The sequence below is a fragment of the Odocoileus virginianus genome, chromosome 1, assembly GCF_023699985.2.
Source record: "Odocoileus virginianus isolate 20LAN1187 ecotype Illinois chromosome 1, Ovbor_1.2, whole genome shotgun sequence".
NCBI lineage: Eukaryota > Metazoa > Chordata > Mammalia > Artiodactyla > Cervidae > Odocoileus > Odocoileus virginianus.
This window is the reverse complement of record NC_069674.1, coordinates 67,056,233-67,082,676: the sequence shown is the minus strand read 5'-3', so window position 1 is coordinate 67,082,676 and position 26,444 is coordinate 67,056,233. Positions and strand designations below refer to the sequence as shown.

The 26,444-nt window shown below is 44.4% G+C and overlaps 1 protein-coding gene across 1 annotated transcript in view; it reads right to left on the bottom strand.

The window, feature by feature from the left end:
- Positions 1-26,444, bottom strand: part of COG5 (component of oligomeric golgi complex 5) — a 268,380-nt gene that overhangs the window by 2,679 nt on the left and 239,257 nt on the right. Inside the window, 4 exon segments of the mRNA XM_070469136.1 lie at positions 6,312-6,391; positions 6,886-7,012; positions 17,586-17,662; positions 23,397-23,634. Coding sequence (XP_070325237.1) covers positions 6,312-6,391; positions 6,886-7,012; positions 17,586-17,662; positions 23,397-23,634 — 522 coding nt within the window.

Below are 26,444 nucleotides of genomic sequence, written 5' to 3'. Positions count from 1 at the left end.
GGCTTTTCCAGTAGTCATGTATAGATGTGACTTTATGGACCATAAAGAAGGTTGAGCACCTGAGTACCCAAGAATTGATGCTTTCGAATTGTGCTGGAGATCAAACCAGTCCATCCTAAAGGAAATCAATCCTCAATATTCATTGGAAAGACTGATGCTGAAGCTGAAGCTTCAATACTTTGACCACCTGATGAGAAGAGCCCACTCATTGGAAAAGACCCTGATGCTGGGAAAGACTGAGGGCAGGAAGAAGAGGGGTGACAGAGGATGAGATGATTGTATGGCATCACTGACTCAGTGGACAGGCGTCTGAGCAAACTGAGGGAGATGGTGAAGGGCAGAGGAGCCTGGTGTGCTGCAATAGATGGGGAAACAGAGTCGGACATGACCTGGCAACTGAACAACATATTACCACATCTGGTCCCTCCTCTCACCTCAGCTTCAGTCTGAATCCTGCCGTTTTATGCCCTAATACTGGCGTAGCCTTGTGGGTGGTGGTCAGCCCAGTGCCATCAGGCCTGCGCTAGAGGAGCTGCCACACTACAGCCAGGGCGGCTGCCTCTGGTCGCCCACCCGCCACGCCCTCCTGCTCCCGGGACAGTCTACGTTCACAACCCCACTGCACACCAGCTTCATCGTCAGCCTTCCCCAGCTGTGTCACTGCTGGGTCCCAGACTCTGCTGTGCCTAAAAAGACCCTCAAATCATTAAGTTCTGTTGTCTGTGGTACCGACACAGGCAGAGCCCAACCCCTATGGCCACCCACTGAGAGACTGCGTGCCTGTGCAAATACTCTAAAATAAAGTCGAGCTCCAAAAAGAGGCCTGTTTCCCTTCGTCCACACTATCTCATTGTTAGTGAGAGTCAGTCTTTAAGTTAGTGAGAGCCTTCCTCGGGACCAGCTGTCCTTATCTTTGGAATGCCAACACACGCCACCCCCCCCCCCCCCCCACCATCCCACCCCACTTCTTCCTTGTAGAGCTTTTACTTAGGACCAGCTCAAGTGCCTTGTTTTTGATAAAGCCTTTCCTAACTCCAGGCAGCACAAAACGAACCACCCTGGAGTGACAAGAAGTGAAAAAGTCTAGGACTGCTGTTCCAATGGCACAGCTTAGCAGGACCCAGCATTGGGGGTGGATCTCTGAAAGCCGGCTTCATACTTCACTACTCACAGTAAAGTAAGCAACCCAGAAACGAACAGCACAGGGCGTGCGGGTGGGCGGGAGTGGAAGCCTGGCAGGCACAGCCGGGGACTTCCCTGGTGGCCCAGTGGTTACGAATCTATCTGCCAACGCAGATGCGGGTTCCATCCCTGGTCCGGAGGATCCCACGTGCCGCAGGGCAACCCCGCCTGTGTGCCACAGCTACTGAGTTTGCACTAGAGTCTTCGAGCCACAACAAGAAGCCGTAGCATTGAAAAGCCCAGGCACCGCAGCTAGAGGGCAGCCCTGCTCGCCACAACTAGAGAAAGCCCAGGCATACAAAAAAGACCCAGCCCCCGCCATAAATAATTTTTTTAAAAAAAGCACAGCTGGTACATTAGGCTCTGCCCCCCGACCAAGCTGTGTGATCTAGACTGTGTCTTGAGCCTGTCCATCGGCAAAGTGGGAAGAATACCCACAAGATTTAGTTAGAATTAAAGGCTTGTCCTGTGAGGCACCTGGCTCTCTTCTATACACCTCTGAACCTATGCAGCCCTCCAACACGGTTTTCCCCACTGCACTTCTTCATTGGGAGCTCAGAGTCTTAGCCACTAGACCACCAGGGAGGTCCCCCCACTGTACTTCTGATGGCCTCAGATTCTCTATGTCAAGAGCAGGTCTTCACCCTTCTGCCCACACGATCACACTGCAGTGTAAGGATCTCTGTGCTGGGGAGTTTCGCTCTTACGATATAACAACAGTTTCATGCATGAATGTAGCCCCAGGACTAGTGCTTGACAAATGCACAGTGAATGAATTTTAAAAATGAATTAGATACAGGAAGATAGGACTATGACGAAAAGGACAAAAGCACTGAAGAAAGTAAATATAAGAGAAGCAGGAGTGTAGGAGATCCGCAAAAGCACATGCACGCAAAATGGAATCTAATGAATGCCCTTAGAGAACAATGTTCTGTGAGATGCCTTATTCATGTCAGAGCTGAGGCTTAAAGGAAGCTGTTTCTCTGTGAGGAAAACGTGCTTCTTTTAGTGATACTATTCAAGTTGCCATGGCATCCCAGGCACTTGGCCCACTCCCACCATGCAGGCCCTGCAGACTGGCACAGAGTAGAGAAAACCCCAAGGGCCCACTGTCTTTGAGACAATGGTGTGGATGTATCAGTCTAAGATATCACAGCACTGAAATTCACAGAAACTATCATTCTGCAGTGAATGGGTTAGAGGGTTAGAGTCATTTTATCTAATATTTGGACAAAAATCCATGTAGCAGTTTCATCTGCTTTCAGAGCAGTAAGGCATTACATAAAACCCACACAGTACGTGGAAGAACAGAAATCAGTGTGGTTAGTGCTTTTGGTTTTGTTCATCAAAAACTATGAGAAATATGGAGAGAAAAAGGACTAAAGCTGCCCTCCCACATAAAAGCAGAGCAAGATTTTCAAGCAATTATTATATTACTTCATTTGCCTGAGCAAAAAACATCAGCTCTCTTGGAAATTGGGCCAAACATTATGTAAGACTCTCAACTCTGGTTTGTATCCAAAAATAGGAAGATTATTAAAGCTATCCTTATTGAAAAAAAAGTAGCATAGGAATTCTGCAAACATTTAGTAGAGGAAGGGGTTGTGTTGACAACACTGCATTGTGGTATAAATGGAGGTTTTTATAGAAAACAAAACTGATTTTTATCAGCCATGAAATATCAGTATGCTAGTATGCTTAATACTAAAACACATACATGACTTAAAAAACTACCTGTGCCTTCACAGGCTGTCCCTTGGCTCCATCCACCCCAGGATCTCATCTTAGGCACCCAGTTCCCAGAATGGTTAGGGATCTCGTGCCACCAGAACATCAGCTCCTATGACACCAAACTTCACTCTCCATCCATAGGGGTCCTGTGGTCCTACAGAAGTGGAGGATTTGAGGGAATGGTTCCCAGTCTGTGGGCCCTGCATGCCTGTGGGAGGGTGCCGAAGTGGGGGGTGGTAGCGGTCCAAGGATGCACTTGGCACAAAGAACTGTCTGACGATTGTACAGATGCAAAGTACCAATCAGCAAATAAAGTCTGTAACCAGTTGTGACACCATAAAGGTGCTCCCCTACTGGAACTCAAGAGGAGCAAAAGCGAGGAGGCCACAGTCAGAAGAGTCGCTGCCCCACTGCCAGTATCAAGAGTTGGTGGGTTTGCAGCCAATCCTACCTCTTCTGCAGAGCTTGAGGAATCTGCATTAAAACCTCAGCCTTCATCTTTGCGGAGAATACAGGCGACACTTGCAGGCTCTCCCGCTGCCGCCCTCCCCCCCGAGGGCACGCGTGCCTGCCTGCTGGGGGCTGGGGAGGTGCCATCTTCCCCACTTTCCCCGCTTACCCCACATGGCCCCAGGAGTCACTGGTTTCTTAAGTTGATTAGGAGTCATTCAAGCTCTAGAGAAATATCTGGCGTCAAAAAGTAGCAGAAAGACAGGCAGAAGAGAGGTCATTCCTTGCCACTGGTTCTGCAGCAGCTGCTGTCCCCTCGACCTGCCCTACTTACGAGAACCCAACACACCGCGCCGGGAGCAGCAGATGAGCCTACAGCAAGGTCTGCCCCAAAGCTAGAACAAATTTACTGACATTTAAAGGACAGTACTCACCCTGGGTTTATCTACGGGGCAAGAAATTCACCCCGTGGTGCTTCAGTATGCAGGGACGAAACCAGTTTTGCAATGACAGACAAGAAAGAGTGTTCTCTAGGACAAAGCGCCCCTCCCTGCCGTTGGCCGGGGCCAGAGGAGAAGCGGTGTTCTGAAACCCCTCGGGAGGGCTTCTTGCCCCGCTCAGGGTGCAAGGGGCTACCAGCAGCCATGTGTGCAGTGATGGGCAGGCCTTCTTCAGGAAGCATGACAGTATTTCTGAGCGTGATTTTCGGTTGCTAAATATAGGCTTCGCAACAGCACTGCTGATGATATCACTCAGGAGACATTTTTAAAAAGAAGCAAAAGAAAACAGATCTGTGATGTGCCCACAGCAGGACAACTGTTGCAGACGACTCCATCCAACTCTTTACTGAGACAAAAATGCACCCTGCCCACTAACTGAGTCCTGCGTCCTCTTCTATCAGCTGGTGCGTGGCAGCTGGGCGAGTCTGTGGGCCTCAGGGGAGACTCACAGACATCACAGCCTCCACGGCAGCCCCAAGCAGAGTCCCTCATTCCACCGGAAGCCTTTTCTGAAACCACTTTAACCAGACACCAGGCTGACACTGACAGGATCACCGCGCGTCCTGCCCGGTTTCTGGATCAGATGCTCTTAGCTGAGAGGGTAACAGACCAGCAAGGAAGAAGAGCAGGTGCGGGCCAACCTCCACTTTATCCACACAGGCGCTGGCGGGGGGCTCCCCTGGGCTCCAGTCATCAAGCTTGAGCTCGGTTCCCTTCCCAGGACCTGGCGGGCTGACGTTTCCTCCCGTGACCTCCCACAGCTTCCTTCCTCCGTGGGATCTCTCACCTGGCAACTTGGTTTTAGTCCTGGCTACACTGTAAAGAGCTGCCCAGCCACTTTAAGAAACCCTGACGCCACGGCCCAACCTCGGAGATTCTGAGGGAGTTGAGGGTGTGGTCTCAACACCAGGATTTTTCAGAGTTCTGTAAATGACTCCCGGGTGCAAACACAGTTGAGAATCGCTTCACACATGAGCCCCACACTACCCTTGGACAACCCAACTCACCCCGAGTTCAGGCCTAAGTGAATGTGTTTGGTGCTGTTCCCCAGACCAGCAGCGTTAGGAGTCCTTCGAAGAGCTGAGGATGGCTCCCAGAGTGATTTAAGAGGTACAGCTGACGGGCTTTGGAGAATGAGGGTGACCAAGGAGGTGAATGATGGCTTCAAGGTTTTCTAACTTGGCTGACTACAGATGACAGTGATACCCCAACCAAGATAGTGAGTCTAGGAGAATGAGCAGGTTTGAGAGGAAAACTGATTTAACATTTAGAGGTTGAGATTTCTGTGGGATTTTGAGTGGTGACATGTAACAGCAAGTTTGCCGGCCTGAGACCCTGAGTATCCAAGGGGAGCCACAGTCCCGGGGTCACAGGACAGAAGAGTCGCTAGAGTCACTGTCTGAGTGAGCTCACCGGGGAACCGGATACAGACTGACAGGAAGGAAAAGGGGCCAGGGACACACAGGGAAGCGATGGCATTCAAGGAGTGGACAGAAGACAACTCAGCAAACGAGACTGAGGGAAAAACAGTCACAGAGGTCGGAGCAGGAACAATGACCCAGCGGTCGGGGAAGACCCGAGAAGGCGGGGCCTGTCTCCGCTTCTCTGTGTCCTAAGGGCCGTGCACACAGTGGGCATTCACAAAAATGTGTGGAGTTGGTCAGGGGATGAGTTTTAAGAAGGAAGTGGTGTCACTTTCAGCTAAAGCTGCAGAGTGATCCTGAGAGAACAGAAACATTGGGATTTGGTGGCTAAGAGGTCTCGGCAGGTCTTGGTGAGAGAAATGTCAAAGGAGCGGCGCTGGTGCGAGAGAGATGCTTAGTAAGTTACACGTGACAGTGGAAGCGTCCCCCCCTGGGCATGGTGGGGGGTGCATGGTGTGTGTCTGTGTGTGTATGCTCATAGAGTGTGTGCACGCACACATGCAGGGGCGTGCGGTATCTGTGTATACGTGACAGTGGAAACATCCCTCCCTGAGCATGGCAGGTGTGTACGTGGGGTGTGTGGGGGTGGGGGCTGCACGGGGTGTGTGTGTCTGCATGTGCCTGCTCACGTGCATAAATACAGCTGAGAGGCACCAGGCTGCTGGGTGTCTACTAACAACCGCACCACATTTACTCACATCTGTACTCCACCACTTCAGTAACTGCCCCCCATGGAAATGAAGCAGAAAATGCAGAGCCAAGGCCAGGAGCTGTTTCATATCCGAGGATGGTTTTCAAAGTGCAAGGTTCTTGGGGCTGCGTCAGGCACAGGACAGCCCTAGCAGATGCAAGGGAACCAGAAAGCAAACCCTGATGGGCCCACCAGCTCCCTTGGCGGCGCTCTGGCAGGTGAGGCCCGGGGGTGCACCATGGGCACACACCTACCTGGGCCCCACTGCTCCCCAGTGCCCCCAGGCCCTGGGCTTCGAGAACACACAGGTGCGCCTGCCACACGTGGCCTTACCTGATGAGGAGGAGCCTGTCCTTCTCAGAAGGGTGATCATCCAGCCACTGGGAGAAGCGTGCGTGGGACCACTCTGCCCTCTGCGGGTGGAAATGCAGTCAGAGGAGAGTGGCTACACCCCGTCCTGTCCTGTGGGCGTTCGCGGGTTCGGAGAGCATCTCTGAGACTCCTGGGATCAGAGGACCCCAGACACTGGCCCCAAAGGCGGGAAGCACGGCCCCTGGTGCACCTTCCCAACCCCAGGGAGCCGTTCGGGTCTGTCAATTGAAGGTGGGTCGGCAAAAGAAACGGGGCCTCTGTCAAAAAAGCTTTATGAACATAAATTACACGCATCACTGTTATTTAAAAGGCTAATTCTAGATGCGGCAGGTGATCTATACATTGATGAGAAAGTAGGGCCTGGATAGTGGGAATCATCCTTCCTGAATCATTTGCTGCTAAGACACAAATTCATGACTTCTCTCGGCAGAAGGCCAGAACCTTCAGTGAGTTAGAGGTGGGGTGGGGGCAGTCCCCCGCATTCACTGAGTTCAGAAGGAAGACGAGTAAGAGGATTCTGACTTCACCTCCTTACCTGGAAAGGGGATTTCAGCTCAGGAGGTGCTCTTGTGAACAAAAACTGAATAATGATGCTGAATGGAATTATGTCCCCCAGCGCAGGGCTGCTGGCCACATGTTCACTTGTCTGGAAGAGCAGGGGTCTAAATGAAGGAAATGTAGAAATCATTTAATGCTGTTCAATATGGAAAGAGGTGATTCAGTAGAAGAATCATAACAGCATATTAGCATTAGTGTAATAGCATAATACATAATAGAATGAATAATAGCAGTCTTCCTAGGCTGGATAATTCTGAACCATTTCTTGGCCTGACACACACACGTAGGCTGACCCTCCCTTCAGCTCCTTCCTTGGCCCCCAGCTCACTGCCTTTGGGTCTGACTTTACTTCAAGGTGATTCAGCAAAACCCCCTCTTAGAGCTCATCTGAAAGGCTAAAATGAAAGCACACAGTTAAAGCCTTCAAGTAGTTCTAACTAAAAGATTCTAATGGTGGCCAAAACTTTCAGCTTTTATTTTGTATATAATCCTTCCATGGGCTATAAGCTAATGTGGATAAATTCAACCATTTTCTATGCAGCTTTTCAAAGAGCAATTATATCCTTATATATATGAAATTATTACCTCACTGGACATCCCACTCTTCTAAAACACCGTGTGTCTAGGTGTCACCATCCAAGAGAGACTCATCTCATTTTACTGTGCTTAACAGATTTGGTGGGGTTTTTGTTAGCCTTTTTTTTTTTTTTTTTTACAAACTGAAGGTTTGTGCAACCCTGCTCTGTGATGTCAGATGATGGTTAGCATCTTTTTTTAGCAATATTTTAAATTAAAATATGTATTATTTTTTTTGGCATAATGTTACTACATCCTTAATTAACTAGAGGATAGTTTAAACATAGCTTTAATATGCACTGGGAAACCAAATAATTCATGTGACTGGCTTTACTCTGAGAGTTGTTGTGAGGCAGTGGGCTGGAATCAAACCTATAATATCTCCAGTGTATGCCTGCTTGCATTTTACAGGAAACTTCAGGCAAATCTACCCTGTTACTTACCATCTACTACCTTGTCAAAATGCTGGCAAAAATAATTTGAAATTTTCACTGACTCCTCCTTGGCTTTGGGCTCAGATAAAGGCCAAGCTGTAGAGACTGAATCTCAAGAGGTAAGATGGCAACATCTGACTGAGCAGAGATTCTGAAGCCTGTACACCAGCTCTGTACCCTGGCCTCACACTTCACCCCATGTTATTTACTCCAGTCTACAGCTGAGGGCCTGCACAAAGCAGGACGAGCTTCTTCACCACTCTGACGGCTCACTCAAGAGTCAGGAGAGCTCTCACCAGACAGCTGGTTCTGGCTGGATCCAGAATATTAGTGGAAAGAATGTCTTTATGTTAACTATTCTATAAGTAAAATTGGGGGTTTCCCAGGTGGCTCAGAGGCAAAGAATACGCTTGCCAATCAGGAGACATGAGTTCAATCCCTCAATGGGGAAGATCTCCTGGAGAAGGAAATGGCAACCCACTCCAGTATTCTTGCCTGGGAAATCCCATGGACAGAGAAGCCTGGTGGGCTACAGTCCATGGGGTCCCAAAAGAGCCAGACATGATTGACTAAACAATCAGAGTGACTAAACAAGTAAAATTTATCCCTTGTAGGAATTTTTCTAATTTCAACTGTTCTATAGTCTTTAGCTACTCTTCAGTTCACTTGTGCTGTTAGCAGACATCCATGAAGCTCTGAACCAGGTCCTCCGTGGGAGTAGGACTAGGGTCTGCCCACGGCCTCGGGCAGTACGCTCACCTCAAAGATTCTCAAGGTCAATCATCTCACAGGGTTCTATGCTGCAGAGCTGTAGGCAACACATTCAGCACCTACTCAGGTATGAAAACGTTGCTGCAGGAACTTTTGGTTTGCCTGGAGGCATTCCTGTAAGTTGTTCTCTTGTATATGGAAGATCCCATCTCCATAGGAGCAAAGCTCCCAGTTTTAACTACATAGAGCACTTATGAAAAGCTTTATAAATGTGAATGCGTTTATTCCTCCAAACAACCCTATGAGGAGGCACTGTTACATCTCCATTTTACAGAAAAGTAAACTCGGAGGAAGAGAGCAAATAAATGCCAGGAAAGGGCGGAACACAGACTCAAACGTCTTCATTCTGCCAGGCAGCCTCTTTCAGTACATCAACTGGAGCAGCTATGTGTCTATTTTTAGAATGGACTTATTCTCAGAGAGAAACAAAGACCCCTGGAGAAAGCACAACTTCAAATTGTCAATAGCTCCTATGCGATAACCTGAGCAAATGAATGTTTCCAGTACATTGTCTAAAGGCTATGCAGTTAGTATCTATTTAGGAACCCCAGATTCTCTCTATGGGTCAAAGTGGATTCCCAGTCACCCACCTACTTGAACCATCTCATCACACTCTCTCGTGGAATTATTTTCACCTGGCATGACCTGAAGGTCCTGTGGGGTGATGACTGGCATGGTCTCAGGTCTCTGCAAGCTGACTCTGGGTGGAGGGGATGACACTGCACCCCAGAGCTCCACTCCTTACAGCCGGCAGACCCCTGTTCTGGCAGGGGAAGCTGAAAACACCTCACAGCCTGAGGTCCTTGGGTGCTGCGCAGTTGACATTCCCATCCTCCAAGTCCAGCCAGGGGTCAACAGCACCACTGACGTGACTGCTTCCAGGTTAGAACTAAATAGGGGGAAGAGCCAGTCAGGAGGGGCTCCTCTACTGGGTCATGGGCTCACCCTGCAGGTCTGGCACATGTGAAAGGCCACCCAGAGCCATGTGCCGAGACAGGGGAGCTCATGCCTTCCCCTCTCTCCAGCCGCCCCTGGTCTGGTGAGGATCCTTCCCTGCCCCAGTAAAGCCCACTCTTTGCTATGGCATGTGACATGGTAGGATTCACCCAGAACCCTGGGTGATGACAGAAGACCCAGGGCAGGGGCCAGTCCTCTATGACAGTCCTCAACTCACTGAAAAGCAGCCAGATGGAATCCTTTCTGCCATGACAGGAAGGTGACCATGCATTTTGGTCCTCAGTCTCTCTCGGTGCTATCTGAAGCCTCACGTACAAATGGTTTAGAATGAAACACTAAGAAACACTGAACTATTTTCCAAAGAACTGATACATTTTCTTCTTTCTGAAAATGAGAATTACATAGCTGATTCTGTTCCTCTTTTATCTTTGGCTTCAGGAAATTTAAAGTCAAATTTGAAACTTATCTACAGCAATTAGTTTTGTAATTTGAATATCTGTGTTGGTACACACACACACACACACTGGCTGTGCCGTGTGGCTTGCAGTATCTTCGTTCCCTGACCAGGGATTGAGCCCAGGCCCACAGCAGTGACAGTGACGAGTCCTGACCACTGGACTGCCAGCGAAGTCCCATCCATCAGTACAAACACTACAAGGGTGGAAAGGGAAGAAGGTGAGAAAGGGAGTGGGAAGGAGACAGGGAGGGAGAAACAATTTGAAACGTGCCCCGTCCAGCAGCCCAGCTGAGCTATGCACCGCGCTGCTGTTGGTGACACCAGCATAGGGCAAAGCCTGGGAGAAATCAGCTCGTTTTGAAATAGCATCTTTTGGTCAATCATCTGTCCCTTTGGAGCTCTGAGTCACAGATGTTCTTTTTCTGCCAAGACCAAATGTAGCCACTAACAGGACTGCCAAAAAAGCCATGGGAAGCAAAACTGGATTTGATTTGGTATTATGCCTCACTGACACAATTACCTGTAAACACTGACCGCAGACATTTTGTTTCTGGTGCTTGTTTTAAGAAGCCGAAAGAATAGAGCAGGAAAAGCCCCATCCTCCCTGACTGCAGGTGGGATCTGAAATACCAGGGAGTTCAAGAAATGTATCACCGTCTGAGGTGACACAAGGAACAAACGGAAACAAATTAAGGTGTTACATAATGCAGACAGCCCGATGCCACAAAATCATTCTGAAGAAAAATACTCCAAATAGCAGTGCTTTCAAGGTTAAACTTCAAAGGCAGCTAGTAGTCTTAATCAAGTATTAGGTTAATTAGAAAAATTAATTATGCTTCTAGTAGAGATCTCCACATATAAGGGATCTGTGCAGCTGTCAGTCTTCTGTTAAGGCCAGTTCTGAAGTGGAGTAAGACCCAAGTCCTCCTGTTCGCCTGTCCACAGCCAGTGTCTGAGGTGGCCTGTGCTGCGTGCTGCCTGCCGCTACCCCCACTCCAAACTGCTTTTGGTGAGGGGCCAGGAAGGAGGCCAGACTCCTGAGATCCAGAATCAGCAGAGAAATGAGGCGGCGGGGAGGACACAGGCCTTCTCCCTGCACTGGACATGGTGGGGGTTTCGGAGGCGGGAAGAGATTCACATATAGTGGCTGGAGGGGCCGTGTGTGTTCCAGGAGAGAAGAAAGCAGGAGGCTGACGCCTGGGGGTTAGTCAGGGCTCAGAGCAGAGAGGTGAGAGGCCCCCCAGGTTCCTGTCTTGGAGGCCAAGGTTGTCTGTCCCAGGGGACTAGGGTGGAAAGGAGGCAGGGATTTTAGACATTCTCTAGGAATAAAAGTGCACACATGGTTCAAGACTCCTGAGGCATCTCCTGGCAGGCTGTCTGCAGCAGAAGTCAGGGAGACAGGGTATTTCAGATCAGGAGGGCACGGCCAGAGTGGGGAGTCTAGACAGTCTAACACTTTCCCATGTTTTCCTGGATGTTTCACATCCAGGACCGTCCCCGTGAGAATGAACGAGAACTTCTGGAATAAGACGTCGGGCATGGTGGCTGTGAGCATGGGCGGTGGGGTCAGGCAGGCCAGGAGTCTCAAATGCAGCCCCATAGCTCACAGCTCTCACACGTGCAGTCTGAAAACTGACCCCTCAGAACTGAATGAGCCCCCAACTTTCAACTGTCGTCCTGAAGATGGAAGGAGAAAATCCCGGGACAACGCTCAGCACAGGCTAACATACAATATACGACGAAACAACGACTGCTAGAATGAAGATGACAGAAATGAAACGTCCAGCCCTGCATGTTCACCCGGGAGCTCCCGGCGCTGCTGAAGTACTGGCAGACAGCAAAGCAAATGAAGCCCCAGATGTGGCTGCCTTCTGGCTCCAACGCTGACATTAGAAACTTGGAATTAAGAACCCAGAAACCATGCGGAAATCGTGACTGCAGAGCGTGGCCTAAGTGGAAAGGAGGAACAGAACCCATCTGAGGTCCTGGGGTTGGGAGCGCTCATCCTGCAGGCTGTGGAGACAGCCACCCTCGGGTCTGCAGACTCACAGGCCAGGCCTTGCTCTGAATCTCAAGCATCAGGTGATCAGGGAGGTAAACTGTAGCTATGGGAACCCCTCACTACCACTCCGGCTAAAGACAGCTGACGTGAACGCTACACCATCAGTTACTGACGGTCTCCCTTCTCCAGCGCCCCGCGTGCTAACAGACCCATCAGAACAGCCCCTATCTCCTGACAGCTCTCACTGCTTTTTCATTAAACCTGAGGAGGCTTTGAGCAGAGCAAGCTGTGGATGGAATTCAGGGACCAGGCTGTTCCCTGGGGAGTGGGGACGCTGGGGCCTGCTAGAAGGCAGGGTCTATAGTGATCTGCATAGACAGGCCCCTGGTCAGGCGGAGGGAAGGCCCGCACGAATGCCACTTGGGGGACACCACCATGCTGCAGAGGGATGGACGGAGATGGGGGCTCATGTGTCCTCTGTGCAGCTACAATGCAAATACCCAGGGGCACATCCCTAATGTTAGCAGCTTTCTGAGGCAGCCTTCTCTCTGGGGTAAAAGATTCCTGCTGCCTGAGAAACTCTAATGTAGACAGGAAAATGTAAATGCGTGCAAGAAACTGGCCGGCCTAATTAAAGAGTCCACTAATATCACCATCAAGGAGGACGCCCTGAGGCAGATGGCGGCCTGATGGGGAAAGGGGGTGCTTGCCAAGGCGAGGGCGTCTGGGGAGGGGGAGGGAAGGCTGCACCTGAGGTCCAGACTGGCAGCGCCCCGCCCGGCTCTGTCACCCTCCCTGGCACTGGGCCTGCTGCCCCTCTTGTGGGTGTCTGACTGTCTTTCTTGCCCCCCAACCCCCTACTATAAAATATTTTAGTATATTTTAGGTTATTTTTAGGCTCACTTGTTATTTTTAAATGGGAGAAATACTGTAAGAGGAATTTTTAAATATATTTGTTGACACTTTTAACTACAAATATACAAGAACCAAAGCAAAAAATTTGGAAAATTTAAGAAATTTCTTTTTTAAAAAATCACTAGAAACAATGCTACTCTCCAAAGGTAATATTTTGATGTTCATCCTTGACTTCTCCTCTCCAAAGCCACAGGTCATTATTTTTAAAACAGTAGGGATGCCTATTGTATATACTGGTGAGTAGCCTGTTTTTTCATTTTGTGAAACATCAGGAAGTATTTTTCTTTTTCTTGGACATTAACTAACAGTATAAATTTTTAATTGGCTGCATATATTTGATCCGATGAATGTGGCCTGTTTTAGCCAGTTTCCTACTGATGGCCACTGAGCTGGTTCGGATATGACAGAATCTTCAGTCCGGGAACAACAGTCCAGATCAATTATGGAAATGACCACTAGATGATGCCTTTTCCTTGTCATAGCACAGACAAGAAGATGAACAAGAGTGGGCCCTGCCACTGCAACTGCTCAGGACTGAATTCTGGAGACGACATGGACCTCTTAACAAGTTTTTGCAGGAAGCAAGAGGAGGGCCTAAAAGTGAGTTACTGGAATAAAGACGACTCTGTACTGACTGACTCCTCTCTAGGAAGGGCCTCTGTGGGACTTCCACATGGGCATGCTGTCCTAAGTCAACTCCCCTCTCAGGAAAACTGCAGAGAAACTAGCAGGGCCAGGGCCTTGCCCAACCACGTTTACAGGCAGAGGCAGCAGAACTGGCATCTCTCTTCTCCAAAGACAGGTCCTAAAACCTTTCCAGACAGGGTTAGATTTGAACCCCAGAGTATACTATGCTTTCACTTTATTTCCTGATCCACTTAATCCTAAAATCTTTACCAAAGGGTGTCCAAACCGCTCAAACAACTGAGAAAGCACTAGAATCAATCCAAAAGATTTCTGTAGGTTCAATATATCTGTAGGAATCAGTTCAGCTCAGTTGCTTGGTCGTGTCCGACGCTTTGTGACTCCATGGACTGCAGCACACCAGGCTTCCCTGTCCATCCCAAATCCAGGAGTTTACTCAAACTCATGTCCATTGAGTCGGAGATGCCATCCAACCATCTCAGCAACTGTCATCCCCTTCTCCTCCTGCCTTCAATCTTTGCCAGCATCAGGGTCTTTTCCAAGGAGTCAGTTCTTCGCATCAAGGGGCCAAAGTATTGGAGCTTCAGCTTTAGCATCAGTCCTTCCAATGAATATTCCGGGCTGATTTCCTTGAGGATGGACTGGTTTGATCTCCCTGCAGTCCAAGGGACTCTCAAGAGTCTTCTCCAAACCACAGTTTAAAAATATCAATTCTCTGGTGCTCAGCTTTCTTTATAGTCCAACTGTGCCATCCATACATGACTACTAGAAAAACCATAGCTTTGATTAGATGGACCTTTGTTTGCAAAGTAATGTCTCTGCTTTTTAATATGTTGTCTAGGTTGGTCATAACTTTTCTTCCAAGGAGCAAGCATCTTCTAATTTCATGGCTGTAGTCACCATCTGCAGTGATTTTTGAGCCCCCCAAAATAAAGTCTATCACTGTTTCCATTTTTTCCCCATCTATTTGTCATGAAGTGATGGGACCAGATGCCATGATCTTAGTTTTCTGAATGTTGAAATTTAAGCCAACAACTATAGGAATACACTGGTAGGTAAGTCTCTTTTAGAATTTTTCAATGAATTAAAGATATAGAGAAGGCTCCATAGGCAAGATTCAACTACTCTGATTATATCTGTGCCAATGCCTTGGGAGCTGAGGAATCTGCAAAGGAAGCTCAGGTACCAGCATTCCAGGAGAAAAGGGCACACATCTTTACAGATGGAGAAAGGAACAAAACTCAGCCCCTACCACTGGAGCAGCCCAAGTATAAGAATAGAGGGCCCTGAGAAAAGGGTGAGAAACCACTGGATGCAAAACATTAGTGCATCATGAAACCAATTAAATGGGTTAAAATAACCAGATGCAAAAGAAACCAGAGAATATCACACAAAGGAAAAGTAATTTCTGTTTCATGGCACACGTTTGTGTGATGGTTCTGAGGGTGCTTGCATGCAAGTATATGCTAGATGGTAACATAAAATCTCTCTTACTGTCAGCCAGAGGTGAAGTTCTGAAACACATCTAGATTGACCATTGCCTCATGACAGAAGGTAGCTATAAAAAACCCAGGATTTAAAAAAATTATACACTAATCAGTCATTAATTTTTTATTCCCTAAATAGATACTAGAAGGTGTTACTATTCAAACTTTAAACACTCCTTTAAAGATTCTTTTTCTCATGTGGAAACTGGGGTGGGTTGACAGAAAATCTTAAATGACTTAAAAAAGAACTGTTCTTATGTGAAACCCTCAGAACATGTATCTCCATACTGTGACACAACTTTAAAAGCACTTAGATAGGGACTTCCTTGCTGATCTAGCAGTGAAGACTGTACTTCCATTGTAGGGTGCACACGTTCAATCCCTGGTTGGGAAATTAAGTCCCCACACACTGCACAGTAGGGCCAAAATGTTTAAAAAAAAAAAAAAAGCAAGCACCTGGATAAAGGTTGTCTTGCATTAGCAAATGGGAAGATAAGCACTGTCTTAATACATGCACATGGAATAAACAATCAAATATGGGAGGCAGGACTATAAAAAATATCTATCTAATCTTAAACTAGCAAATTTCAAATCATGGTTTTTCCCATGCCTTTTAAAATAAGTAGTTGGTTAATGTCCTCTAGCATGCTAAGATTCTGTGACTCAGGGCAGCATTTTATCATCCAACTGGGACTGCTGTGTTTCCATCTTACTCAGAGTAAGTAACTTTCAGTTCAGTTGCTCAGTTGTGTCCGACTCTTTGCGACCCCATCAACTGCAGCACGCCAGGCCTCCCTGTCCGTCACCAACTCCCGGAGTTTACCCAAACTCAAGTCCATCTTTGTGATCCCATGGACTGCAGCATACCAGGCTTCCCTGTCCGTCACCAACTCCCAGGTTTACCCAAACTCATGTCCATTGAGTCAGTGATGCCAACCAACCACCTCTTTACAGGAGTTTTATTAAGGTTGTTTTTAATGGTACATAGAGATAACTGGAAGATCAGTGAGCCCAGTGCCTCTTAATCTCTCAACTTGTCCATATTTAGTAGTGCCAAACCCAAAGGCTTCCAAAATATTTAAATACTTATAAAAGGTTTGAGCTAATCCAAAGAAGGTATCTGAAACACTTGTGACCCCACTTTTTCTGAAATCCAACTTTGTACACATAAGGCATTTGAGAAAAATACAAGTTCAGGCTCTTGTGTTGGCATTAAAAATATCTTTGCCAAGTACACATAGGTAAAGTAAAGGATAAGCCTCCCCTTTCAATCAACAACCTTAGGTTTATTATATCTCAAGTGCTATTATACCTGAATTTTCTACAAAGATCTTGGGTGACATAAGAGAGTGAAGCAACCTTTTAAAGAACATACTACTTATTGATTACTCTAGTTTCTAGTACTGAGTCAGTTTACAGAAAGTCACATGCCTGGACTCTCTTACCTATCTTTAGAAAGAAATATTAAAAAAAACATCATGCTTCAGGATATTATGGATAGCTGACATCAAGGCTTCCCATCTGGCATGCTTCAGTCACAAGTTGTAACTATTACGTTGATCCCCTTGGCTCTCAGGGTTGGCCATCTTTTTTGTACATATACGTTTTCTGTATGCCATGATGTAAAAAGTTTGGGAAGTCTGGCTTGAATAAACAGCCATATGCAAAACTTCTTTTTATTTTCTAAAATCTGATATTTAAGACTTATACATTAAACTATTCAATGGTCCTTAAAATTTGAGTTGGTAAAAGGTCTACCTAAGCATTTAGCACTAAAAAGGATTTTCCTGTTAAATTGATACATTCTTAGATCATGGGTTTGAATTAACTCATTTTTATTTTTGAATTGATTTCTAGGAAGCTCAACTCCCAAATTTTGTGCTCAATTGCATTAGCCATGGTTACCTTAAAGTATCTACTACATTTACAGTCATTCTCTGCATTTCAACACTAAACTTGGTCCTTCAAATACTCTATTTAATAGTTTGTTTTTGTTTTTTTAATGGCATGCAACCTATGACCTTTTTAGAAGTAGACTGGGTTGGAAATGATAAATGAACTAATAACATTTTCAGAAAAAGATGTCTATATAGTTATGAACTGCCCGGTGTTATTCCATAAATTTCTGTAAGAATGGAGAATTTAAAAAATTACCCTAGAAACAGCATAATAAAAAATTTAACAGCTCAATCTTGTGAACTGCAACTGAATTGCAACACACACACACATACACACGTATGTTATTGCATATAACATTATAAATTTCTAGTTTGGATAACTTTCAAGATGAACCATATGAAAATGCCATTGTTTGTTGTATATCACAAAATGGTTGAATAATGGCAATTTCATGTAGATCAACATGAATATGAAAGGATTTATCTGCTAACAGGGTATGGTTATATTAACAGTGATAACAAAATTATGCCTCACCTGAATGACCTCAGCATTCGATAGGACTTTCCCAAATCAGATACTCTTCTGCAGAATGGACCCACAGCCAACTCCATCTGAAATATTGAAAGATATCCCATAGCTTTTTATATCAGAATCTTGACGTATACTGGGGACCCACTTGGATCACAGAAAGTTGTAGCTTGAAGTAAACTTAATTGGATCTGCACTGTAAGGCAGTTTTGAATGTCAAGTTTATTAAAAGACAAGAACTTAGATAGCTTTTGCATTTATTTACTAAAAAGGTCGTAAGATAATTCCTTCAAGAATAGAAAAGTAGTTTTTGTGGTGTATGAGGAGGTTTAGATTTTTTTTCTCCACTGAAAAATAAGAAAAAGAAATGTTGTTAAGACTGCCTATGTGTCTGTACTTTAAGCTAGCATCACAGGTCTTTTTCTACTAAACAGAAATGATGACAGTTTTCACCAAGCTGGTGAAAAGTGATTAAAAGCACTGACTCTGGAGGCAGCACATGTGTGTCAGTTTCTGATCTCCAGTGACTAGTTGTGTGGCTTTGGGCTTAACCTCTTTATGTTCCAAGTTCCGCATCTGTCAAAAAACAGATAATACCCATAAAATTATGCAAACAAAATAGATAATTTCACAAAGCACTATGTGCACAGCATATAGTAAGTGCTTATTAAGTGTCAGCAATCACTATCATTTAAAAAAAAAAATTCCCCCCCTTTAAATTATTAGTTAATGGATTAATTTGCTTCCTGACTGAAGAATTCAGCAACTACTATTTCTCTTTATTTTCCTCCTTTGACTGGAAATTTTGTCATTAACTGGAGTTTTAGGTTACCTGTTCTTTATCTACCAAGTGCATATGCAAAGTTTTTGCATACATGGCAAATGATAAGCCATTTCACTCTACTTGCTATGAACAGAGCCCTGGTAAAGAATAGTTTAGAAAATTTCTGAGAAAAGCCTGCTCCCTGGTAAATCAACATCTTTCTTCAAGAAAAACATATGAGTGAAAAATGGGGTATCTGTCTTGCTGGCCATCTTCCTGAAAAACTCTTCTAATCTTCTTGCCATTGGAAGACCATGGAGACGTAATTACTCATTTGAGAAACATTTTTTACTCCCTACTAACTGTCAGGCACCAAACTAGACATGGAGATAAGAAGATGAATTAGATAGTCTTACCTCTGAGGAGCTCTCAAATTTATTGAAGAGGATACATATTTATTTAAATATTAAAATCTTCACTCATCTAGCTTATGAGAGATCTCTGTGTGTAAACACAGACACACACACATGTTGATTATTATCAAGAGAAACAACAAGTGTGAAATCAACTGTGTGAACTGAGTGTCAGGGGAGAATTACAAAGCAGTTTCCTTTCTTCAGATGGTCTTGAGGGTGACCCATGACTGGTGGATTTCTCTCTGAGCATACAGAGGAGACAGAGTATACTGTATGTCCTGAGGGAAACCGTACATGGTCAGCAAACTTTCTAAAACACAAAAGAGTAAGTAAATAAAAAGAGAAATCTGAGGAAGAAAAGTCAGATTCTTTCCAACGTTACAAAAGAGAGCAGTTTCAAGCCAATGTTCTTGAAGACAGTGGGCGACGGGCTGTTCCTTGGGACCTACTTAGTTTATTCACTAGATAGGAGTTTCTGGTTTCCTACAGAAGGTAGTACTTATTTTACAGTGAGCACAAAGTAAAAATGTGATTAGCATGTACCCATGCCTGTCTGTTTCTCTGTGGATGTGCATTTGGAATGGTTAATTACACACTGAAATTATATAAAGTATTTTTATGAAATATTTTTGTCCATTTTTTTTCAGTTACCCCAGTGGGCTTTATCATTTTCAAAGATTACAGCAAACAACCTTTGCCTTAGCACTTGAGCAGGACTGAATGTTAAATAAAACAGCTAGGAGAAAATTACAGTATGAGACTATGACCTCAAATGGCTGTGTCATCTCTGATGACTGCAGGAGATTTCTATGCCATATGACAATTTCAAAATGTTAAATGTTTAACATAAATTTTTCATCCATGAAGGACCCCTAGGGTACTAAAAACCATCTTCTTCTGCCAGAGTTCCACTAAACAATAAAGGCCATGCTTCTGAAGGACAGGCATGCTCCTTTTAGAGGAGATGACTCTGCCATTAGCTGTGGTACAAAACAGCACCTGCAACTGCCTCTCCAGCTCTCCTGTTTGGAGGCAACACACAGTTAGCAGCAGGCATGGTTAACTAATTACATAGCTGCTCCATGCCCACCGCAGACATCTGGCTAACCACAGCGCATCTTCAGACACTCCTGGGCATTCCTGCCCTGACACTGTTCAGAAGAAAAGGCAACGGAATTAGAATCTTGGTTATTTGCTGATTTTTTCCCTAAATTTATAATTTTCAGGCAAAAAGCAAGAGAGAGAGATATTTAAAGGGAACTAGAAATAAACAGAAACTGCTCAGAGTGCCAATGAGTAAATAATTTAATGCTAACGTCAAAAGTCATCCTTCTTTTGGAATTCCCTGGTGGCTCGGTGGTTAAGAATTTGTGTGCCAATGCAGAAGACACAGGCTCGATCCCTGATCTGGGAAGATTCCACATGCCGCGGAACAACTAAGCCCATGCCACAACTACTGCCCTGTGCTCTAGAGCCTGGGAGCCACAGCTTTTGAGTCCACAAGCTGACAGCCTGTGCTCGGAAGTCAGAGAAGCCACCGCAGTGAGAAGCGCAGCAGCTCGGGAGAGGCCCCCACTCACTCCAACTAGAGAAGAGCCTGTGCAGCAACAAAGACCCAGCACAGCCAAAACCAAGTCAGTAAAATGCTAATGTTAAAAAACAGCATCCTTCTCTCTGGGAAAGAAACACAACTGAGGAGCAGAGGGGAATGTGTGGTTCAAAGGACAGTGTGGACAGGTCCCCAGAGAGATTCTGAATCAGCAGAAGCCCAGCGGCTTGGACAAGCCCAGTGCCTGAGGACTGCTGTGTGATTAGTGTAAACCCAGAGACCATGTGGCCACAGTAGGGAATTAATTACCATGAGGAAACCACCTCATGCCGATGACCTGATTCCTAAGGGGCCATGCGCTGGGCACGTTCCTCGTCATGAACCCGCCAGATGGCTCCCTGAAAACATTTTCTCTTTCACCTGTGTAATGGTGCCAGTGAGGAGTTAGGATTCCTACATAAATCTTTAAAAATATATCATTATCTGCCTTTGCAAACTGGACTTGACAAATAATCAGTAATCCCAAACTACTCTCTTCTGAATCCTTTCTCTTTCTGTTATTTATGCCAGAATAGCAGGCACTTTTATCACAAGAATTTTTTTTTTGAAACCCATGAAGGATAAGTGTGTTCTTGATTCCAATAGCTGCTATGGTTTTAATTTTGAATACAAGTTGATAGAACTTTCAGTAATGAGGCAGCCAAAAGGCTTTCTAGTTCCAGGTGATGCCTGTCATGAATATAAATGTCAGGGTAATGGCATCTAAGTGTTTTGACTTACCTCAGAAAAATGCTTCTAACCAAGTACAAAAGCTGAGGTAGAATACCACATAATTGTAGTTGTGGTAAGAAACTACATTAAATGAAATGAAAGGCCCAAACTCACTTTAATATTTTTAAAATATAGGGGAAGATACAGTCACTGGATAATATTTGCCAAAGCTACCGGCTACACCCATGACTAACTTCCAAAGTGCCTGTGCCTGTCATTCCACTGCCCACCACCCACAGGGCTTCGAAGAAGCCACACAGTGAGGGGCAGGGTATTGTGAAGCAGGGACACCATCCAGGAGTAAAGGAATCAGCCCACAGAAGGTGCAGGCACCAGTGTCACTGTAGGGCTGGGAAACATACTCTAACACCGAGTAAGAGATGGAAGACAGAAGTGGCCTTGGTGCATAATAAGTCAGCATATAACAATGATTGATGAGTTTCATTTATCTTAAGAGAAGGGACCTGGGAAAAGGTCTGATTTATAGGCAACATGTCTTCAGAAAGAAGGAAATGCCAAATAAAATTCTGAATGTGTGGTTCTAAGGAAGGTAGACACTCAATCCTGCCCCTGGAAGCTAGGCATTTTAAGCAGGTGCCGGCTGCGATAGCAGGGGTCACATGATAGCACTCGCCAGCTCTCGGGACTCATAAAGGGATATATCATTAAAATAAAAAACAAAAAGCCTTCTTCCCGCACCACTCTCATGTCGGCCATCTCCTGCTCGGCTGCCACTCTAATTGGACTTGAAGTGCTGCCTCCAGGAAAGTGACTCAAGAACCAGCTGGAGCAGAATGCAAATAAACCAGTGGGGGAGGGAGCCCAGGAGAGAGAAGAGGACAGGGAAAGAAAAACAAAATGAAGGAGGAAAGGGGGAAAGAAGAACAGACGCTCACTGGGGTACAGCTCACAGTGTTTTTAACAAGTAAGAGCAGGTCTTGGTACATCACTGTGCTTTCATTTGATAATCAGCCTGTAACCCCAATAAACTTGTCATACCCACAAGTATGACAACATATAATTCTCTTTAAGCTGAACTTTACCTGTAACAATAAAATGTACAGGTGCCTAAGAATTAAGTTGACAAAAATGGGAAGGGTAAAAGGAGCCACACAAATGGTGACATTTGTAAGTATTCTCACACTGAGGCTACTAAAGGCATATTTCACAAAGGAAGGCTCCTTACTCTGACTTAGTGGTCTCGGGCATATCATTTGGGGATGAAAATGACTAACTCTAGACCAATTAACATGCAGAGAGCCTGGTTCTTGAAACAATAGGCTATGTACCTTATTGTAACTGCTGGTGTGGAGGAGCCTCTACAACCCCTGCCTGGTGTAAGCAGCCCACCACACTCTTTCCTGGGAGCAGGAATGATGAACCAAGACTTGCTTCCAGATACACACAGGAATAAAGAGGAGGGATATTACAACTTGTCTACCTTTATAAACAGGGAGGATGCGGCACACCACTGGGAATAATCCATTTGGATTACCGTTTAGACCAGTAGGGCTAACAGCTTTCAAAGGCTTAAAAAATGAGTTCACCTTTGACATGCTATGTAAATACAAATTATTTGTTTCTGAATTTTTTCTTTAAAGAAAGTAGATGTGTGAGGTAGTTCTTATCTACTTCTGATACTATATTTATAAGGCTTTTTAAAAGTCTGTCTAAAGGACAAAGGAAAAAAAAAAACTTTCTGTGAGAGCTGATTATTGTTTTGCTATTTTAATGTGACTCTACTTCATTCACGTCAGATAGCGTGGAATGACTTTCAGACTGGCCGTGCATAAGAAAGGTATTCTTATTTAACAGACGAGGATCAAACAATCTACCTGGACCTCTGTACATGTAAACGAATTAGAACCTGCCCTGGAATGCTGAGCTCACCCTGGAGGACCACACATATGTGGGAGCTCCTCTTTACATGACAGCAGACCGCCCTTTCCCACTCTTTGAAGGATAAATTTCATTCTCTTCATTATTTTCCAACAAGGTTAATCAGTTATTCTTATCATTACTGACCTGGTAGGATAGTAATATTGTGAGAAAGATCCATATTATGAAAAATGGGAAATGCTACTTTATTGTGGAATGAGCTACTTAATGTACCTGGAACTATCAAAGAGGAGTGATGACCCTTTTGTTAAAGTAAAAAAATATCTTGTAAGAAAGTACCTTTAAGTTCTTTCCTTTTTTACCTATTAGGTTTAGGTTTACTTTTCGTCATGTTTCAACTCTTTAAAACACTGAATAATACACAGATGGTCTTTTATTTAAATGGATAATATTGAGGTTGAACTATTTTCCCTTTTTACCTGGGCAAAATCAGCAGCAAGTCGCATTTTCCCACCTTCACCAAGAGGTCTAATGAGACTGGCGTTGCGGATAAAAAGTTCGATGGCTCTTTGGGCAATAGCTTCAGTGTTGTCAAAGACAAAATCCGAGCATTCAAAGTGTTTAAAGTAGTCACTCATAACTCTGGCAATGAAACCTTGAAGCTCCTTCATGTAGAGAGAACAGGGAACATCAGGCTTTCCTGAACTGGGTAATGATCTGCAAAAGAAAAAAAAAAAAAATCAGCCAGTTCACTAAAAGGCACTGTTGAACATTTCCTTTCCCCCACTGCCTGGTATTTCACTCCTAAGCAATTTTTTTCCATAATGGTAGAAAAGGCATTGTTTATTTTTGTTAAGAGTTGAAAAGTATCATACAATGTTTAAATCATATTTTAAAGACTGATTAGGATGCTAGGAAGATGACTGAAGGAATCTTTGAATCTGTTTACTGAAAGGCTATGAAGAATGAAACCAACAACCATCTGTCTTGGATGATTCACAGAATGCCTTATGCACTCTGACCTCTCAAGGACTCTTCCAGCTTTACAATTCTCCATCCACTCACATGGTTTGCCTCGTTAGTGAATAAATCAATATTAGGTACTGAAACAGGATTTTACACTCGGTAGCAACAGAAAACACTGCCTTCCCCAAACAAATTCTTGGCAAAAATATCTCTGCTCTTGTGCTATTTAATCCAATCAGTCCAATAGTAGAATTCTGACTGTGGAACTGGTTATGTAACAATACACATGGTATGCAATTTTTTCCTCCCAGAAGATGTTTAGAAAGGCTTTAATTTGGATCAACAGATGATGCCAGCTGATGCTCCATGAAATACTATTTATAATTCATAAGTGTTTATAATTGCTCTTTAAAGAATATATGAAAAGAATGCGCAATATTTATAGGAAAGAAGAGTTATGCCAAAATTAGAAATCACCTGATATTAATTAGAGAACCAATGAGATCACTGGCTATATAATGCTGAATCTTTTTCAAAAAATAAATCATGTTCTGAGAATGATGTAGCAAAATTGGCAAAGGTTTAGGGAAGAACAACAGACATGATTCAAACGCCGAGAACAAGAGAATGAGGTGAACTTAATTATTTTAAAATACAACAATGGTTATTGTAAGTGGAATGCTAACCGAAGGTCTTGCACTTCCAGAAAGCAGATAGAAATAGAGGAAACAGGCTAGGTTCTAGCAGGAAGAGATTTTCTTTGGGTGTAAGAAACAGCATCCTAACTATGGCAAGGCCATGGAAGGGGCCTAGTGGAACACTGGTGTTTGCAGTATCACAGGCAGAGTGCTGCTTGGAACACAGCAAAGGGGCAGCCCCAGTAGGTGACGGTAACCTTCACATGGGGTTCGGTTTTGCCAGACTCAGACCATCATGGCCTATCTTTATTCAGATTTTGTCAGTCTAAAAGGCTATGTTGGGGGGTGGGGGGAAGGCACCAAATCTCTTTCCAACCTTCTTAAGCTTTATCAAATGCACTGTCATTGTCTTGGTACTACTCTGGAGGACTGCTTAAAGAATTTTAATCTGGCCAGGTGATATGATTTCCTTGAGGATTAGAAAATAACTCACTAAAACAAGTTTCATAAACATGTGTCAATATAAGTAAAATGCTCTATTAGACAAAATCATGAAATATGTTATCACCAATTTTCAATGTGGATTAGAGACCTGATTTAAATTTACTAGAATATAAACCTTGCCTGGTGATTGCTAAAACTCAGTTTTCCCAGTTATGTCAAAAGTTTTTAGTAAGAGGTTCTCAAGTAATAAAGTGTAGCAGTTAGGTGAGCAGCAATGTCAGGGTCCTTGGAGTAAGAGCCCGCATACAAGGCAGGAGGCAGAAGGCCTATAAACAAGTGCATGCCTGAGAAGCAGCGCCATCATTCTGGGGTCTGTGTGTGCTCTCCCTCCTGTGAGGTGCCTGTCCAGCACATCAAGGACCTAGGGTCCTCCCAGGGGCTATCAGTTAAAGGACCATTTCTGGTTCACTGGTATTTAAGCAAACTAATAAAAACATATCTCTTTGGGAAACTAACTTTTAATGTCTAATCAGCTATCCGCAGGCACCAGCCATGGCTCATCAATACAATTACTGAAGGAAGTATCTAACCACTCTTATTAGAACAAGCCTTTAAAAATTATTTCAGTTTTGCTTCCTTTTCAGAGGCAATGATGATTGGTCTAACTGGGACATTTCAGATCACTCTGGAACAAAATTCACTTATTTCCAAATACTGGTAATCAGTAGTTTCATATTCCTGTATCCAAATATTACAGCATTTTTGTGTAGAACCCACTTTACCTTTCTGTGTTTCATATTATTATTAAAAATAGACTGACCTTTTCACCTTTCAAAAGATACTTTCTTAATGAAATAAGAAGTGACCTGAAAAACTAAAAGACAGTGCAATACTCACATAATTTTTCTATAAACAGATAGACCAGTGGCTAGAAATTCAGTAAAGTAGATACTCTATTAAACAACATGAATATAAAGAAACGGGGCAATTAAAAAAAATTAACTATAAACTAGAAATAAGAATATATATCTACATAAAAAATACATGAATGCTTCGTTCTAAAGCATGTTTTTTTTAATCACTTTGAGCATGTGCAAACTGTTTCAAATTCTCCAGTTTTCTAAAATACTAAGCCAAAACCATTTTACTTAAAAAGATTTCAGTAAACACTAAGCTAGGAACTATGATTTTTATTCTCAAAACACATAGATATGGATAATAAGCAGTTAACATATGAAATAGCTATGGAATAATACCAGTGTTTATGGCTAGGAGTGATATGATCAGATTAGACTGTACTGAGGATTGGGCAGGACCTTGCCCTCAAAGGAATCAGACTAGCATAGCAATAGAGACAGGACATTTTATACAAGGATTACCACACCAACCCCAAAGGCTCAAGTACAGAGAAGTAAGGAAAAAAATATAATTGCAAAAACAAGATGGTACCAAATGTCCTGAAGTATTAATAACAGGCTG